Source organism: Thamnophis elegans, chromosome 12 (genome assembly GCF_009769535.1).
Source record: "Thamnophis elegans isolate rThaEle1 chromosome 12, rThaEle1.pri, whole genome shotgun sequence".
NCBI lineage: Eukaryota > Metazoa > Chordata > Lepidosauria > Squamata > Colubridae > Thamnophis > Thamnophis elegans.
Genome location: NC_045552.1, coordinates 25325807 through 25344145, shown reverse-complemented (window position 1 = coordinate 25344145; position 18339 = coordinate 25325807). Strand labels below are relative to the sequence as shown.

Sequence of the window (18339 nt, the reverse complement as noted above, 5' to 3'; positions counted from 1 at the left end):
TGGGAGACAGGACCTTGGTCCATATACAAACGAAGGACCCCTTTGGGATCCCCATATCAAACAACTTCCCTTATGTGTGGCCAGAACTGGAAATAACATTAACACAGCACAGTCCTTAAACAAAATGGTTCGGTTGAGATCTGCATATGTGGGACTGATTGGAGTAGATTGTAAGGGTGACACCAAAATTTAATTTTATGTCATTTATTCTATTTAACATTTATGCATTAAATTATATTGTATCTTATCCTATAACTATTGTATTTTACCATACTCTTATTTAAATTGTTTGTATAGGATTTTATTGCTGATTAGCCTATAGCCGGGGATGGCGAACTTATGCACGCATGCCACAGGTGGCACACGGAGCATTTGTCAGGGCATGCGAGGCATTGCTTTTGTGGATTGAAGGCGGATGGAATCAATCAGGAAGCATTAGCTGGCTAGCAACAGGCTATGCTGCGTCCCAGCCAATCAGGGCGCAGCATAGATGTTGCTGGCCCTTTAGGAATATTTAAGAATATTCTACAGTTGCATGTCAGCTGCGCTGGCCAGCTGAGTTCAGCCTTTTTTTAAAGTCATTTTTCACCCTCCCCCAGGCTCCAGAGGCTTTATAGGAGCCTGGGGAGGCATAAAGGGCCTCCCTCCCCCGGAAGCCCTCCGGAGACTTCAGGAGCTTCCCTCAAGCCTTCGGAGCGCAAAAAACTGACCCTATAGGCAAACCGGAAGTTTGGGAAGTCACTTCCGGTTTGTTTGTAGGTTCGGTTAAGCCCTCTGGAGACTTCACGGACCTTTAAGAGGCTTCCCTGAAGCTTCTGAAGGGCCCTACGAGCAAACTGGAAGGTCCCTGAAGCCTCTGGAGGGCCTCCGGGGGAGTGAGGAGGCTTTTTTCGCCCTCCCCAGGCTCCAGAGGCTTTATAGGAGCTTGGGGAGGGCATAAAGGGCCTCCCTCCCCCGGAAGCCCTCCGGAGACTTCAGGAGCTTCCCTCAAGCCTTCGGAGCGCAAAAAACTGACCCTATGGGCAAACCGGAAGTTCGGGAAGTCACTTCCGGTTGTTTGTAGGGTCGGTTTAAGCCCTCTGGAGACTTCACGGACCTTTAAGAGGCTTCCCTGAAGCTTCTGAAGGGCTAAACCGGCCCTACGAGCAAACTGGAAGGTCCCTGAAGCCTCTGGAGGGCCTCCGGGGGAGTGAGGGAGGCTTTTTTTGCCCTCCCCAGGCTCCTATAAAGCCTCTGGAGCCTGGGGAGGGCAAAAAAGCATGCAAAAATGGGGGGGGAGTGCCTCTCATGCGTGCATGCGCACAGGGGGGGGTCACACATTGCATTATGGGTGCGACACGCCTGCAACGTCCCCCCCTGTGTTCCCCCCACTTATGGTATGCGAGCCAAAAAAGGTTTGCCATTGCTGGCCTATAGGCCTATAAGCTATAGATGTAGATCCATTTTGAAAATCTTGCCAAGAAAACTTCAGGGACTTGTCAAGGTGGTTCCCAGGAGTCAAATCTGGCTTGAAGTGAGCTTCCCATCTAATGCCATTTTGCAACAGTGCCCCACTCTCAAAGAAATGGTACCGGAGCTTACAATTGGCTTCTCTGCAACCAGTCATTGAAGGAATCATCCTATAGCGGTGATGGTGAACCTTTTAGCCACTGAGTGCCCAAAAAGCGCGCACACACATGCCCAAACTGAAAGATGTGTGCACTTGTGCATGCATGCATGCGCCAATGTGCACATATCCACACATGTAGATATGTGCACATACATGTGTGGGTATGCACACATATGCAGCAGAGAACCAAAGACCAGCTGGCGGGCAGGAGGCAGGGCATCCCAACACTGGGAGCTAGGGAAGAGGTGAGATCTTTTCTTCGTGAGCTTCTGTTTTGTTGTTTGCAGGGAAACAGAAGCCTCACGAAAGAATCGCCATGGAGATCTGGCCTGGGGCGATGGTGCATGTGCAGAAGAGAGGGCTCTGTGCGCATCTTTGGCACACTGTCCTATAGGTATGCTTGGTGTAGAGGAAATAAATTGGATTTTTTCCAAATTACGGAAGGACATAATTAAGCAATATTCTAGTATTTGAGCGGTTGCCCTCCTCAAAGAGGAGGGGGTCAATTTATTTTCAAAAGCACTGGAGGTCAGACAAGAAACAATGATTGGAAACTAATCAAGGAGAGAAGCAACCTGGAATTAAGGAGAAACTTCCTAACAGTGAGGACAATTAACCCATGGAACAGCTAGCCTCTAGAAATTGTAGGTGCTCCATCACTGGAGATTTTACTAAACAGTCACCTATCTGAGTGGTATAGGATCTCCTGCTTGAGCAGGGGGCTGGACTAGAAGACCTCCAAGGTCCCTTCCAGCTCCATTCTAATTCTGATAATATTCTTGTCTCCCCAAAGGGTTTGCCAGGCACTCCTGGGAGCAAAGGTGGTCCTGGAGAGAAGGTAGGAACTTCAGCTTCTTCCTCTTCCTGTCACTTGAATTATTAGCTCATTTTACCTCCTCCAAGCACTTCTGATGAGTTGGGAATGGATTGTATGCATTTTCTTCTTCGTGTCTTCCTAGGGCGAATCAGGGACCCGTGGCCCGTCGGGCTTACCTGGGCCATCTGGGAAAATTGTAAGTAAAAGAAGGTTTTCGTCTCTCTCTTCTCTACATCTCAGTTTGGAGAGCATTGGAAAAAATGTTATTTTCATCGCTTTTCTTGTTTCCTATATCTTCCCCTCCCTTTTTTTGTATGGCATCATTCATCTTTTTAAAAAACAAACAAACCCAAGATGATTCCCAAACCAATTCATTTCTCTTTGGTTGCCCTTCCATCTCACTGTTTCCAGGTTTCATAGTCATGAAAGCCAAGACTGTGTCTGTTGGTAGCTCAGAGGACCCTGCAGAAGGAGACCTGCCCTCCCCCAACCCAAATCTCAGGCTTCCTGCCTTCTCAGAGGGCATCATCGCCCACATCTGCCGTAAAGCTTTAGGGAAGCCAGAGGGCTTTGGGGTTCTGAACCCCTGGAAGGGATTAAAATCAGCGGTCACCAATTGTTGGCCCTTGGACCACTGGTGGTCACGAGAAAATGTTGGTGATCCGCAGAAAAATTATTTGCATTCTTATATTGCACTAAATCACAGGTCCTCAAACTACCTGACCAGATATTGTGAAATGAATGTTTGTGTTGCTGCAGAGTCGGGGTCTTCGGGGTCTTTTTATGCGGGTCAGAGGGGGGCAAAAATTCTGACTTGGGGTCTGCTTCAGCCTCCTGGTGCATGGCTTTGTGCAAAGGCTGGAGGGAAGCACTGCTGGTGGCGAAGAGCGGGAGGGCCTTGTTCTAGTGGGACTGCATCATGGCCTGGAACGGCTGACCATTTCGGCACGCTGAGCTTCTTAGGCTCTGGCAAAACGAGTTAAAAAAACAGCCTGGGTTTTGTTTGCAAAAGACAGGGCATGCATAGGCTTTGGGAGGTTTGTGGCGTGCTCCTGGGGGCAAAATGAGCAAAAATGGCCCCAGTGCCCAGGAGCACTTTGCAGGTCTCTCAACTCCTCTGCCCCAGTGGTGGATTGCAGGCGGTATGCCCCGGTAGGGGCCTACCTGGAGCCTGCCCAAAGCACCAGATACCATTCTGGTACAATGGTCCGGAGGGTCTACCCGCCCGCCCGAGCTCCTTACCTGTCTTTTAAGGCTTCTGCGCTTCTGCGCATGGCGCGTCTACCGCCTATGCGACGCTCCGCTTAACAGCTGGAGCATCGCGGAGGCTCACAGAAGCAGTAAGACGCATGTGTGTGCTGTGGATGCCACCGGGCCCGTTTCAACTGTACCGGTTGGAACGGGATCCAAACCCACCACTGTTCTGCACGTTCATTTTTGCAAAGGGAGAGGGGTTTTGGGAGGCAAATGCTGTCTTCAGTGTATAAGATGCACCCAGATTTTCACCCTCTTTTTGCGGAGAAAAGGTGCGTCTATAGTTCGAAAAATACGGTAGCTTCCTTTTCAGTGGATTCTACAACCTGTTGGTGTCTCATTAAGAATTCTATCCAGATCATTTAGCCTGAGCCAGCTAAATGTTTACTTTCCAAACACATCTTCATATCATCTTTCTTGTCTATAAAGATTTATTCTCTGGGGAGAAAGTCCCAGGCTCCACCTGGTATTTGCTGGTTGTTTCAAATCCCCCCCCCCCAAGAAATTAATGATTGTGATGCCTGCACTTCCAGTCAACGCCATAAGGGGGAAGCATTGCCCTATGAAATAATGCAAGCAAGCCAGCAAAGGCCACCAGCTGTGCTGAGCTGAACAAATCATATGTAAATAACTCTGACTTACTGTCATAGCATGCATGTTTTTTTCTTTGATTCAGTATTTATTTCTCCTGCCGCAGGTTTTTCCAGCAAAATGCTACATATTTTTTCTTTGTTCTTCATCGCCTCTTTAGGGGGAGCCCGGTCCACCAGGAGCAGTGGGTCTCCAAGGCATTGCTGGTGTGAAAGTGAGTCTGCCAAGAATTATAGGCTTACAATATTTACAACTCTACTAGTTTAATATTCCAAAATTTCCCCTGTGAAGTGAAGACTTTCTTCCATCATGGGGTGGATTTTCAGTTGTCCATTTAATTTTCCAAAGATTGATTTTTTTTTTTCTAAGACTTTTGTGAGGTGTTCCATCCACCTCCTCTAAGATGCATGCTCTTTTTGGAAATCTTGATCTTCTATTCAGGCTGGAGTTTACTATGAGTTATAATGGTCCTTCAAGGATGAAATAGCAACTTTTGGCCTCTCTCATCATGGCTCAGTTGGCTGGGGCTTCTGGAAGGTATAGTTCCACCCTTTTTGAGATCAACCCTGACTGCTCTTTAGAAGGCCAGATCCTAAGATGAAACTCAAAGACTTTGACCACCTAATGAGAAGGAAGGACTCCCTGGAGAAGAGCCTCATGCTGAGAATGATCAAGGAAGAAAGAAAAAGGGGACGACCAGAAAATGAGGATGCTGGATGGAGTCAACGAAGCAGTCGGCGTGAGCTAAATGGACTTCGGCGGATGGTAGAGGACAGGAAGGCCTGAGGAACATAGTCCATGGGGTTGCGATGGGTCAAACATGACTTCGCAACTAACAACAACTACATATTTCAGAACCTTTGTTTATGTGGAAAACTGAGAGTGAATGGCGAATTGGATCTCTTGATTCAGCCTTTCAATGTAGACTCAACTAGGAAGTCATGCCTGCTGTGTTTTTTTAAGTCAAACAACGTTTAATTTCCGAATCCAAGGTTACTTTGGAGATTCCATATAAGACTGAAAGTCCAGAGTGAAAAAGTACAAGTGTAATACATTAAAAAGCCATTTTATGATGATCAAATTCAACACCACCTTCTAGCTCATGTAATCAGATTATAATAGCTATTCCTTAAACTATAAAACACAGTGTTGGAATTCCTATTACATAAAGTGAAAAGAAACGAAAAAGTAAATTTCAGCATCCCAGAAAAGTGCAGGTCAAATAAGAGGAGTAATAGAATATTAAAACAAAGTTTTTTAAAAAACCTACTATAATTTTTAAAAAAGTAAATAAGGAGAAGACATTTTTAAAAAGTTTGTTAGCAATATGTAACAAAAACACATAAGAAAAGCAGAGAATGGTTTTTAAGGAAGATATTTAGGAAAGGTTTTCTGACGGAGGCTGCAACAAAGCAGCATCACTGAGTGCTCCCTCTGTCTTGTCAATAAATCAAGGGTTGATCTGCAATTAATAAGAACAGCTTAAACTTTTCCAAGGATTGGTAATACTCTGTCAGCACAGTCCGTGCTTTGGGAGCCATGAAACCCTCCAGAGGATTTTGACCACCTTGAGCCAGTTTGTGCATGTGAGTTCTTGCAATGAAATCAAAATCTTCATGGTGTTCTGAGTCGTAGTAATCCATGCACTTCTTTTCTTATTATACGCTGCCACTCTGAAAGGTACAATTTCAATGTTATCAAGCCTGGTGCCGTAGTCAGAACTTTGGCACCATGGGTTGGAAGCCATGCCTGTTAATAACGGCTTTATTACCAGGTTATAGAAAGAGAACCTTGCAAGGCTGATATGGTTCTCCCCTCTGTCTTTGAGGGCCAAGGAGGAGCTTGTCTGAGTCTCTTACGTAGATCACAGTTCTAGCCCTATTCAGATTTTTCCTTATCTGACTGTTGTCTTGGTTGCAGCTCTCTCTCCTGTTCCTCAAGGTTATTCCTTCTACCCATGACCATCTAATATCTTCCCTCCGCTCTTTTGCAGGGCGATCGGGGGTGACAGGGGGCCTACGGGACCTCCAGGTCCTCAGGGAAAAGTGGTGAGTATGACCCCTTGTTTCCAAACAGATCCCCCTTTTTCTTCCTGCCAAGAAGGAAACAGATCCTGGGAAAGCTCAACTCCTTAAGCAATTGGATGGGCATTTTTTCTGTGCCTTTTCTTTTCAGCATGGATGAAATGTTTTTGTAAATAAGGTGGATGCAGCCTATGTCAATCATCTGGGCTAAATTACCTGCTAGTAAGGTAAAGGTTCCCCACGGACATATGTGCTAGTCATTCCCCGCTCTAGAGGGCGGTGCTCATCTCCATTTCTAAGCCGAAGAGCCAGCGCTGTCCGAAGACGTCTCCATGGTCATGTGGCTGGCATGGCTAAACGCCAAGGGTGCATGGAACGCTGTTCCCTTCCCACCAAAGGTGGTTCCTATTTTTCTACTTGCATTTTTACATGCCTGATAGTAGGGCCAGCTATATTTAAGGCAAGAACACTTAACTTTGCTAATTGTTTAGGTTTCTCTAACCTTATGAAAAGAGCTGTTTTTGTGTAGTGGTGAAGGCATCAGGTCAGAAACTGGGATTCTCTGAGTTCTAGTTCTGCCTTAGACACATATCTAGCTGGGTGACCTTGGGCATGCCACTCACTTTCTCTCAGCCCTAGGAAGAAAGCAATGGCAAACTAATTCTGAAGGTCCTTGCCAAGAAAACTATGGAAACTTGTCCAATCTCTCCAAACTGGACACAACTGAATGGAACAAAATTTACAAATATCATCTTACTCTTGGAGAACACCCTTATATTTGGGAAAAAATGAAACTGGCCCAGATCAATAGCTAATGCAAAGATTCATATTGAATTTAATGAATTTAATCTAAAGAATTTAGATCTTTTACATCAGCGGTCACCAACTGGTGGTGAGCCGGAGGGCCTCGTTCCAGTGGGACTGCATCATGACCTGGAACTGGCTGACCATCTCAGCCCGCTGAGCCTCCAGGCGCCGATACCTGGCCTTGCACTCCCACAGGCCTTCCCTCTGCTTGGAAAGCCTATGCTCATAGTCCTTAGTGAGGTGCTTCTGCTGAGCTGCCTCCTCAGTCAGATCCAATTTGAACTGAGCCAGCTGTTTTGCCAACTCTTTCTCGTGGTGGCTGCTTAGCTCCAACAACTGCTTCCTGTTGGGGCCCTTAGGAGCCCAGCTGGGGAGGCGAGGAGTAGCTGGGAGAGGAGGGGTGAGTAAAGGCTGATGATGCACCCCTTGACGTGAGTGACATGACCACCTAGCCACGCCCACCCAGCCGGTCATTAGGCAGATCATACTAGTGGTCTGCGGGATTTAAAATTATGAATTTAGTGGTCCCTGAGGTCCGGAACGTTGGTGACCCCTGCTCTACATCATTCAAGATGCAAAGCAGAGGGGCTATGGGCCACGTGCAGACTTCAGAGTTATCTCCCCCACCCTCCATTTATGGCTTTAGCATGTATCCACCAGGCAGGGTAGAAGTTATTGCTATTTAATTAACAACACTTTGCTTTTATGAATTGTATATCTTTCAGACAGCCTGTGAAAGTAGCTAAGCTATGTCGCATAAAATCTTGGCCAGCTATTCTTTTGTGGCCTGCAGATACTGTAAACCTTTGATTTTATGACCCAACTGGGAGGAAAGGATGCATTAAATCCAAATACACACAATCTACAGACATTATCTGGACTGATTCACCCAAAAAATTTCTTTGGCAAATTCAATTTTGTCCCTGCCATCCTATTCCATCCCCTCAAAACATATTGAGGGGGTCCCTTGGTGCTCTCTGAGCTTACCATATTTTTCGGACTATAAGATGTACCGGTGTATAAGACACACCAAGATTTTGAAGAGGTAAGTAAGACAAAAAGGGTTTTGTCCTCCCCGGCCCCCAGAAGGACTCTGCAGGATTCAGCAAGACTGGGGGAAGGCAAAAACGGCTCAGTTTTTGGGAAAAAATGGCCTGTTTTTCACCCGTTTCTCACAAAAAACGGGGCGGAGCTTCAGAAGGCCAAAAATGGCTGCATTTGGTGTATAAGATGCACCAACATTTCCACGCTCTTTTAGGGGGGGAAAGGTGCATCTTATACTCCAAAAAATACGGTAGTTGTTTTCTTGCAGCAGTTTCATTGCCCAAACTAAGCAAGATCATCAGTGCTAGAAGGGAGTGGGGTTTGCTCTCTATATGCAAGTGCACTGATGATGTTATCTAGTTGGATCATGAAACATCTGCAAGAAAACAAGCAAGCTCAGAGAGCTCCAAGGACCCCTCAGTTCAACCCTGAGCTTCAAATAATCTCCTTTATTGATTAAAACCCATTGAGTGAAAAATTCAGCCTTTATTGTAGAAGCAAGAGATTGTTTGAGTGTGTGTCTCTCTTTGTTCTTGTCTTCTTTTTTCTGCCTCCCATTTCCTCCTTCTCTCTTCCCTTTCAGGGCTCTAAAGGAGACCAGGGTCCCCCTGGAATTCCAGGGCCACAGGGACTCCCAGGAGTTAAAGGCAGCAAGGTAATATTTTGATCTTCCTGACCTGAAGTGAAAATACTGTGATCAGCAATGGTCATTTGAAAGCTCTGATTTTTTTTTTTTAAAAAAACAAAACGCTTGCAAGATTTTTGTCTTTGCAATCCCCATTTTTCCTGGCAGCCAGATTTTTCCAGCAGTGTTCCATGATTTCATGTAGCATCACAAAGCACCAGAAGCTTAAAATGTTAACAGATTCATGAAAACAGGGGGGAAAAAACAGATTTGATAATAGCTTGTATGTCCTAACAAACAGATTAGATGCAGCAATGTAATGAGAATTTGGCCACTTTAAATATTTAATTAAAATGTTTTAATTGTGAAGATCTTTGAGTGCCATTCAGAAGAGTTATTGTGGTCATAGCACTCCTATGTATTATATTACTGATTTTCAGAATGTAGGTGCCACTCCAAAAGGTTGTTTGTGTGTGTGTGTGTGTGTGAGAGAGAGAGAGAGAGACAGAGAGAGACAGAGAGAGAGGGTGGAAGGGAGAGAGAGAAACAGAGAGAGGCAGAGACAGAGAGAGAGAGAATGGTGACCTTGCCCACTTCTAATGCCATGTGAGAATGACTTTGACAGACAGAAGGGAGGAGTTGCTGCTTAGAGAACAGATTTATTTTTTTCTTTTAACAACCCTGTAATCCCTTGCATCAGAGTGGAGGCGGGGCTACTGAACGGAGCTCCAGTAACACACAATTACTCATTGCACTCAAAGACAGAAATATCTGCCGCTACCTAGGATCGAACTCTCAGCCTCCTGATTGGGAGGCGAGAGCTCCACCTCTAAGCCACCATGCTGCTCGGCCTAGAGAACAGATAAGAGAGCCTTATGGGTGCCTAATGGGTGGAGAAAGAGGGTCAGAAGGGACCTTCCCTAAGTTCTCAGGCTTTCAAGGTGGTTTGTACTTGTAATATTCTGTTTATGCAGCCTTACAGTAAAGTAGAATTAGCTCATCTTGTGTGGTTGAGGGTTCATTCTCCAAGCTTGTGGGTTGGTTTCCGTTTCATTACCAGGCTAGGTAACATCTTCAGAGGAAGGTCAGTGCCGTTTTCTTATGCTTATAAGGGCTTCAGACCATAGTGCAATTCAACCGGTTACATCCGGTTTGGGCAAACTGGTACCGGTGGCGGCGGGAGATTCTCCCCATCATTGCTGCCGGCATTACTGCCGGTTCGGTGCACATGCACATTTGCAAATAAAAAGATTTAAAAATGAAAAGAAATGCAATGAAAAATGTTCTGCAACTGAAAAACAAGATGGCACCACCATAGGAGAACTGGTTTGGAAGCTGTTTCCTGCGAGATTGGGCTGCCATAGTGAGTTGGGGGCGGGTGATCTGCTTAGGCCATGGCGCGCTCAATCAAAGGCCTCTGTACTGGCCTAATCAGGCTCCCTTCACCCTCCCATGACATCACGAACAATTGCCCGCTGTAGGGTACTGCACTTGCTCTCCTTAAGGCCCAGACTTTCCAGAGTTATGCTGGAACACACATGCACACACAGACACAGATACCCCCCCCCCCTTTTCAGGGGTGTCTTCTCCCACAGTGTTTGTCTCCAGAGGGTAAGTCATCTGTGTACCAAGTTTGGTCGAAATTGCTCGAGACATTCCAGAGTTATGCTTGAACAGACAGACAGACAGATAGACAGACAGACATCCTTTGTTATACAGTATAACAATAAAACAATAATATAATAGATATATAGATATAGATTTATTAAGGCAGAATTTCTCTGAAGCTTTTAAATGTCTTTTTCCCAAGCAATCTGCATGATGAGCTAAGAATCTGTTTTTGCAAAAAATCAACAGCGCTCTCTCTCTCTGATCAGCTGATTATTTGAGTCAGCTGCAGCTCAAATGGGCTTCTACGATGCACATTTGCAAATAAAAAGATTTAAAAAATGAAAAAGAAATGCAATGAAAAATGTTCTGCAACTGAAAAACAAGATGGCACCACCATAGGAGAACTGGTTTGGGGGTGTGGCAGGCCTGGGTCACTACCGGTGCCAGCAACCCAGGCCGCCAAGGTACTACCTATTTGGCCAAACCAGTCTGAACCGGTAGGAGCCCACATCTGCTGCCCACCTGCCCAGAAGTCATCATGTTCCAAAAGGTCCTGCGCATGCGTGGAGGTGGCACACATGCTCACATTTGTGAACTGGTACTGAAAGTAAGTTGATTCACCCTTGGCTTCAGGTGTGGGTGTGTCAAGTGTGGGTCTTGTGGTGAGTCCTCAGTGAGTCTCGTGATAGGGAGGTTAGATCAGATCAGGGCCATTGGGAGGTGCTGGTGGTGGGGATTGCGTGGGTGGTTGAAGGTCGGTGCTGTCTCTGGTTGACTGTGATTGATTTGGATTCTCAGGGGTTCGTAGGCTGGTTGTAGGTCAGTGTGACCTGATGTAATCTCCTTATCACAAGACACTTCACAAAACCCATCACAAGACTCACTGAGGACTCACAGCTGACCCGTCACAAGACCCTCACTTGACATACCCTCATCTGAGGTCCTTATAAACAGAAGATCACCGACACCCTCTAACCTCCATTGAAGATGTTACCTAGTCTGGTAACGGAACATTTGGAAACCAACTCACAGGCTCAGAGAAAGCCACCCTCCTCCTAAACCTGGGCTACAGATATTTGTCATCTGGTTGTTTCTTCTTACCTGGTCTAAGTGGGAAGGCTTACCTCTTTCATTATGCAGCTGCAGGCTATGCCCTCTCTTATCTGACCATTCTCTAGGCAGCATCTCTTACCTCCAAGGTCATTCTCCTATAGCATTATATCACTTTGGGTGATAGCTCTGCCCACTCCTTTATTCAGCCCTACCACCATCAGCCCACAAGGCAGTTCTTAGCACTCTTAGTCCTCATTGAGACCCCGAATAAGTCAAAAGGTGACTTGTCCTAATCCGGATAACATTGAAGTTGATGGCCCGGAATAGAGACTTGGATTGTTAATTTGTTTGCCACCAGTAAGAACAATATAAGAACTATCAGAATTATTTGGTTTTCTATAGTTGCCAACCGGGTATCCATTAGAATCCCTTAACTGACGTAATCTAAGGTAAAGGTAGGTGCTAGTCGTTCCTGACTCTAGGGGGCGGTGCTCATCTCCGTTTCAAAGCCAAAGAGCCAGCGCTGTCTGAAGACATCTCCGTGGCCATGTGGCCGGCATGACTCAATGGAAGGTGCATGGAACGCTGTTATCTTCCCACCAAAGGTGGTTCCTATTTTTCTACTTGCATTTTTACATGCTTTCGAACTGCTAGGTTGGCAGAAGCTGGGACAAGTAACAGGAGCTCACTCTGTTACGCGGCACTATGGATGCGAACCACTGAACTGCCAACCTTTTTGATCAACAAGCTCAGCATCTTAGCCACTGAGCCACCACATCCCGCTTGACTATATCACAGCTGGACGCGATAGCCTAGTCTAGTCATTCCCAAATTATATTGGTCGTGATTACATGATCTGATTTTCTGGATATTCAATTTGGGAATTGTGTAATCCCAAACCATCTGGAATAAACCTGTTGAAAACCTTCTCAGAGTGCTGCAATAGATTCCACATCTTCTAATTTTCATATTTTCCCCTTTTCCTCTCTGTAGGGCTTCCCGGGGAAAAGTGGATCCAAAGGCGATATCGTAAGTACATCTGTTGCATATTTTTCCCTTTTAATCATCGTTCCTACACAGCTACCCTGGGAAGCAACCAGCAATTTATTGCCTACTCTTTTGATCATATTTTATTCCTTTAAGTTTTGTTCTGCCAGTGCCTTCAGCATAAAATATTCCCTAGATGGCTAACAAAGCATATAAAGAGTTGTACAATTAATCCATAGAAATCAATGGAGAAACAAAAGCAGATGCAGCCTAGTCAATAACTATGGAATAAATAAGGAAAACCAGAAAGATTTCCTTTAGCTCAGAAAGCCTCGGCGCATGTGGGCAAGTGGGAAGATTACATGGGTTGGGATAATGGAGAAAAACGGGTATCGGACTCTCTCCACTGCAGCACATGGATGCAAGATTCACACGGACTTCTTTTTAGGAGCTTTAAGACCAACAATTCGGGGTTAGAATACAAATGTGGGGAAGTGAGATAAGAACCGTCCAGCTTTCTTTTATTAATGCACTAGCTGATGACCTGCCGTTGCCTGGGTATTTATAGACGTTGAAGCGTTTGTCTGACAGGGAGCCATTGAGAGGGGCTTTTCTTCCCCCTACTCCCATGCCCATCATTCCTGCCCTCTCCCTTCCCCCTCCCATGCACTCCTCTTTCCCGCCTTGTCTACAATCCTGGCACTTCGAAGGCCTACTGTATGAGGGAAGCCTAGACCTGAGTTGGGGCGAAGGATGATCCTGGGAACATAGGCCGAAGCTGTTTCCTGCGAGATTGGGCTGCCATAGTGAGTTGGGGGCGGGTGATCTGCTTAGGCCATGGCGCGCTCAATCAAAGGCCTCTGTACTGGCCTTTGAAAGGCTCCCTTCACCCTCCCATGACATCACGAACAATTGCCGCTGTAGGGTACTGCACTTGCTCTCCTTAAAGGCCCAGACTTTCCAGAGTTATGCTGGAATACACATGCACACACAGGCACAGATACCAGCCCCCCTTTCAGGGGTGTCTTCCCCCACAGTGTTTGTCTCTAGAGGGTAAGTCATCTGTGTACCAAGTTTTGTCGAAATTGCTCGAAACATTCCAGAGTTATGCTTGAACAGACAGACAGACAGATAGACAGACAGACATCCTTTGTTATACAGTATAAACAATAAAACAATAATATAATAGATATATAGATATAGATTTATTAAGGCAGAATTTCTCTGAAACTTTTAAATGTATTTTTCCCAAGCAATCTGCATGATGAGCTAAGAATCTGTTTTTGCAAAAAATCAACAGCGCTCTCTCTCCGATCAGCTGATTATTTGAGTCAGCTGCAGCTCAAATGGGCTTCTACGATATGGATTAGATGGGCTTCTTGCAGCCCCACCCCCAGTTGCTGCTTCCACCTCAGGATCCTGAAATTACGCTGCTGGTTTACAATAAAATGGCTAAATTTCAGAGGTTGCAGTTGATTCATCTTCAGATAGGGGAGGAAGTGAAGCAGGAGGGAGCCCCCTTCTACGTAGCCACCCCTTGATCCCCAAAAGGGCTGAATGAGCTTAACCCTATCAATTCCACCAACAGATCTGAAGACTGACATGTATAAAAGGGGAGCAATCAATCATTGCAATGCCCACAATGTTATTTTCATTCTGTTGACTTGAAGCCTCAGATCCTGTGGATGTGTCTGTCCAGAGGTCAAGCTATCTCCAAACTTAAAAGTTAAAAAGCATCTTCTCTCTGTTCCAATAGCTAGCGGGCCCCTCTTCATCTAAGACCTTCTAGATCAGATTTGGGCATTTTACAGTCCCAGGCCCTCTGATTGTCTGGCCTGTGTGAGGTCAATTAGAAATAAAAAATAAATATGGCAAGATTGGCATAAATGTTTAAAAGTATGCCCGCCAAATGTTGGAAATGTAACCAGACACCACAAACGTATTATCATATGTGGTGGACATGTGTAAAAGCAAAGAAATATTGGATAAAATACTTACATGATTGGAGAAAAACGTATAGATTATAATCCAGAAATATTCTTGCTAGGCATAATACCTGAAAAGTATGATAAAGGGAACCTATACTTAATATTACATGTCTTGATAGCAGCAAGAATTGTATTTGCACAGTATTGGAAAAATGAGGAAATGCCCATAATGGATGATGTAATTAAAAAAAATTAGATTGTGCAGAAATGGATAGATTGACATCAAAAGAAGAAGAAGAGGCAGAGTATTTTCATACATGGGGCTTGTTTTATAAATACGTAGTTGGTCAGTAAAGGTAGAAATTGGGATGGGGAAAAGTATTACTGTATAAAAATAAATTGATCCAGACAAGCACTTACGTATGTAATGTAAAAATATATAAACAAACTGTTAAAAAAAAGAAATCAGAAATAAACAAGTTTATTTCCTGCAGGGGGCAGGAGAAGAAGCTGAGTTAGGTCCAGTTCTCCATAGTCACAATGTGCTCCTTGCTGTACCTGCGCAATGCTGCCCCCTTACCTGGAGCAGCCTGACGAGGCAGTGGCAGTGGTGAAAGGACTGTTATAATGCCTGATCCTTCTTTTCTTATAGGGGAATCCTGGTGTTGGAGGCCTTTCTGGAGGAAAGGGGCAGAAGGTGAGATGATCTGAAGCCGTGATGGTAAACCTATAGTATGCATGGCATGCAGAGCCATCTCTTTGGGCATGTCAGCCGTCTTCTGTTGCTGTTCTGGGTTCTGGCACGCACATGCGTGTCAGCCAGCTGGTCTTCACATGGGTGGGAGCACTGGGAACCAGAAGAACATTTCCCTGGTGCACACGAACATGCTGGAAAACTGAGCTTCCGGTTTCCAGTACGCACGTGCTTGCTGGTCAGCTCGTCTTCACGCACGCATGAGGGCCAGAAACCGGAAGATCAGCTTCCTGGTGCGTGCCTGCCCGCCAGAGAGCTCTTCCAGTTTCTGGAACTCTCCCGCATGCACACACGCACTTTCATTTTGGTACTCGGGGCTGATCTACAGCAAAGTTTCTTAATCTCAGCCCCTTTAACAGGTTTGGACTTCAGCACCCAGAATTCTCCAGCCAGCAGGCGGAAGTTGAAGTTCATCCCTCTTAATTATTAACCAGCAATTTCCAGAAGTGACTAAGAAAGGAAATAGGTGACTCCAGTATCCTTTCAAAGGGGCTAACTGGCGTTAGAGTGAAGATGGCTATTCCCTTGGCTCCCGGAGTTCTAAACCTGCTGGAGACCATGTCTAACAGTCTCCCGTCTGGAGTGAATGTGGGTGAACCGGTGTCCTCTCCCTGTCTAGAGAGGAATTCCGAGAAGCTGGTTAATTTGCCAGCTCTTTGATAGAATAACAGAATAACAGAGTTGAAAGGGACCTTGGAAGTCTTCTAGGCCAGCCTCCTCAAGCAGTGGGCCCTATACCAGTGATGGCAACCCTTTTTCTTATGGCATGCCAAAATTGTGTGCATGCCAATACCAATTCAATCCTCCCTGCCCACCTCCGCATGTGCATGCGACCCCCCTTGGCACATGCATGCACAACCCTTCCCCAGCCTCTGGAGGCTTTGCTGAAGCCTGGGGAGGGTGAAAACAGCCTCCCCCGACATACATACACCCCGGAGGCTCTCCAGGAGCTGGAAACAGATCATTTCCAAACTTCCGGTTGGCCTGTTGGGCCTGTTTTTTGCCCTGCCCAGCCCCCAGAGACTTTCCTGAAGCCTGGGGTGGGCAAAAATTGCCTCCCCCAGCCCTCCAGAAGGCCGAAAATTAGCTGGCCAGCGTGCTCATGCATGCTGGAGCTGGCATCTGGCATGCCAGCAAATATGGCTTTGCATGCCACCTGTGGCATGGGTGCCATAGGTTCGCCATCATGGCCCTATACCATTTCAAACAAGTGACTGTCCAGTCTCTTCTTAAAAGCTTCCAGTGATGGAGCACCCACAACTTCTGAAGGCAAGCCATTCCACCGGTTAATTGTTCTTCTCCAGAAGTCTCAAAACCTCTTACCTATTTGGAGCATCAGCTAAACGTTTCTCTTTGTTCTTTATTTTTAGGGTGAATTGGGGGAACCTGGACCAAAGGGGCAGGTAATTATTTGCTATTATATCGTATTTTGAACAGTGTAGTTAATCTTGGGTCTGTCTGTCTATCTATCTATCTATCTATCTATCTATCTATCTATCTATCTATCTATCTATCTATCTATAAATATGGGAAATATATAATAACTTTTATGATTAGGGATGAGAAATAATTGTTCTTATGGGGAAAAAGGCTTGAATAATGGGTTATTTAGGCTAAGAACAAAATGATAATTTTGGTGGATCTGTAACTTTATATAAAAAATAGTTTTTAATATCTCTGTAGCTTATCCCTTGCATATACTATATAATTACACTGTTTTACATTTTTAACACCTTCAAACAGCAAAGAATAAAAAAAAGATAATAAACGTTAAGGCAAACATCAGGCAATTTTCTTTAACATAATACAAAGCTTCGTTTGTTACTCACTGGAAGATTTTTGCATCAATGGTTTTTAAAATAGCTAGATTTTTCCCCACTTTCCTCTCAGGACGCCTTCTCACTTTTAAAAATTTTTGGGAGATCCCAAAAGAGCTTTTGCTTATAAGAGTTATATTTTTGGATATTTACCAGATTAAAAATTTAAATGGATGCATCTGTTTCTACTTCTGCTTCTCACCGTTTGGTGGGATTTTAATAGAGGTGGTGCTCGGTTAAGGACTGTAATTGGGCCCAGCAACTTGTTTGCTAAGTGACACGGCTGTAAAGCTAAAAATTCCATGACTATGTCAACTTACAATGACACTTTCAGCCGTTCCACTTCCGATTGTGAATTGAATCATGGGTGCACCCCCTGGAGAACTCTGGGAGTTGAAGTCCACACATCTTAAAGTTGCTGAAGTTAAGAAACACTGCTTGTGTCCTTTTGCAGCAAGGCATCTGTGGGGAGCCTGGTTTTCCTGGACCTCCTGGAGACACTGGGGCACCTGGAGTTAGAGGTTTCCCGGGATCTCCTGGCCCTCGAGGACCGAATGGGGAACGTGGTGTACCTGGAATGCCTGGGTTGCGAGGTGGCCCAGTAAGTAAATGTCATAAAAGTTCAATGTTATGGTGGGATCTGCTGCTGCCTTCGGAGTCAGATATCAGTGGGGCAGAAGAACAGCTGCAGCCTCTTCCCAATGTGCACATGCGCAGAGCTGCCAGGAGAAGGGAACAGCTAAGGAACAAGGGCCGACTTGGGAGTAAAGCCACAGGTGGACGGTGAATGGCCCCTCCCATAGGGAATAAAGAGGAGCGAAAGGGAAGGGGAATTTGCAGGAGACAATAGTTCAATTCATTAGAATGAAGATCTGTTCCTGACTTCTTGCCAAGTAATTGCTGTTACAGCGTGGTGTTTGGAAGATATCAGCCTGGCAACTCGCCAAGCTTGATAAAGGTCTGTTGTTGTGAAATCTCATGAAAGACTGTTTGCCGGGACTTTGCTGGAGAGGAATTCACTTTAACCTAAATAAAGGAGGTTTTATCAGGATGAGGAATCGGCTTTGTGCTCTTGGGAAGCCTAGGTCAGAACACAAATGTACAAACGCCAAGTTCAGAATTCTCTCTCCTGTGTGGCCATTCAGGAGAATTTTAGAGGTTCATTTCCACACCTCTGAAGGATGGTGTCAACCTGGTATATATACCTCACTACAGAAGAGGTGATCTTAGAGAAAAAGATCTCTAAGATCTTTCTCTCTCTTAAGATCTATTGAGGAGGTTTCATTACGGGTCTGTACTATGGGTAAAATCCAGCAGATTCTAACAGATTCTGGAGAACCGGTAGCGGAAATTTTTAGTAGTTTGGAGAATCGGCAAATGCCACCTTTGGCTGGCTGAATGGAGATTTTGCAGTATCC

The 18339-nt window shown here is 45.3% G+C and overlaps 1 protein-coding gene across 1 annotated transcript in view; it reads left to right on the top strand.

The window, feature by feature from the left end:
• Nucleotides 1-18339, top strand: part of COL9A2 (collagen type IX alpha 2 chain) — a 67798-nt gene that overhangs the window by 39958 nt on the left and 9501 nt on the right. Inside the window, 10 exon segments of the mRNA XM_032227767.1 lie at nt 2403-2447; nt 2569-2622; nt 4432-4485; nt 6265-6273; nt 6275-6319; nt 8730-8801; nt 12429-12464; nt 15003-15047; nt 16475-16507; nt 17376-17522. Coding sequence (XP_032083658.1) covers nt 2403-2447; nt 2569-2622; nt 4432-4485; nt 6265-6273; nt 6275-6319; nt 8730-8801; nt 12429-12464; nt 15003-15047; nt 16475-16507; nt 17376-17522 — 540 coding nt within the window.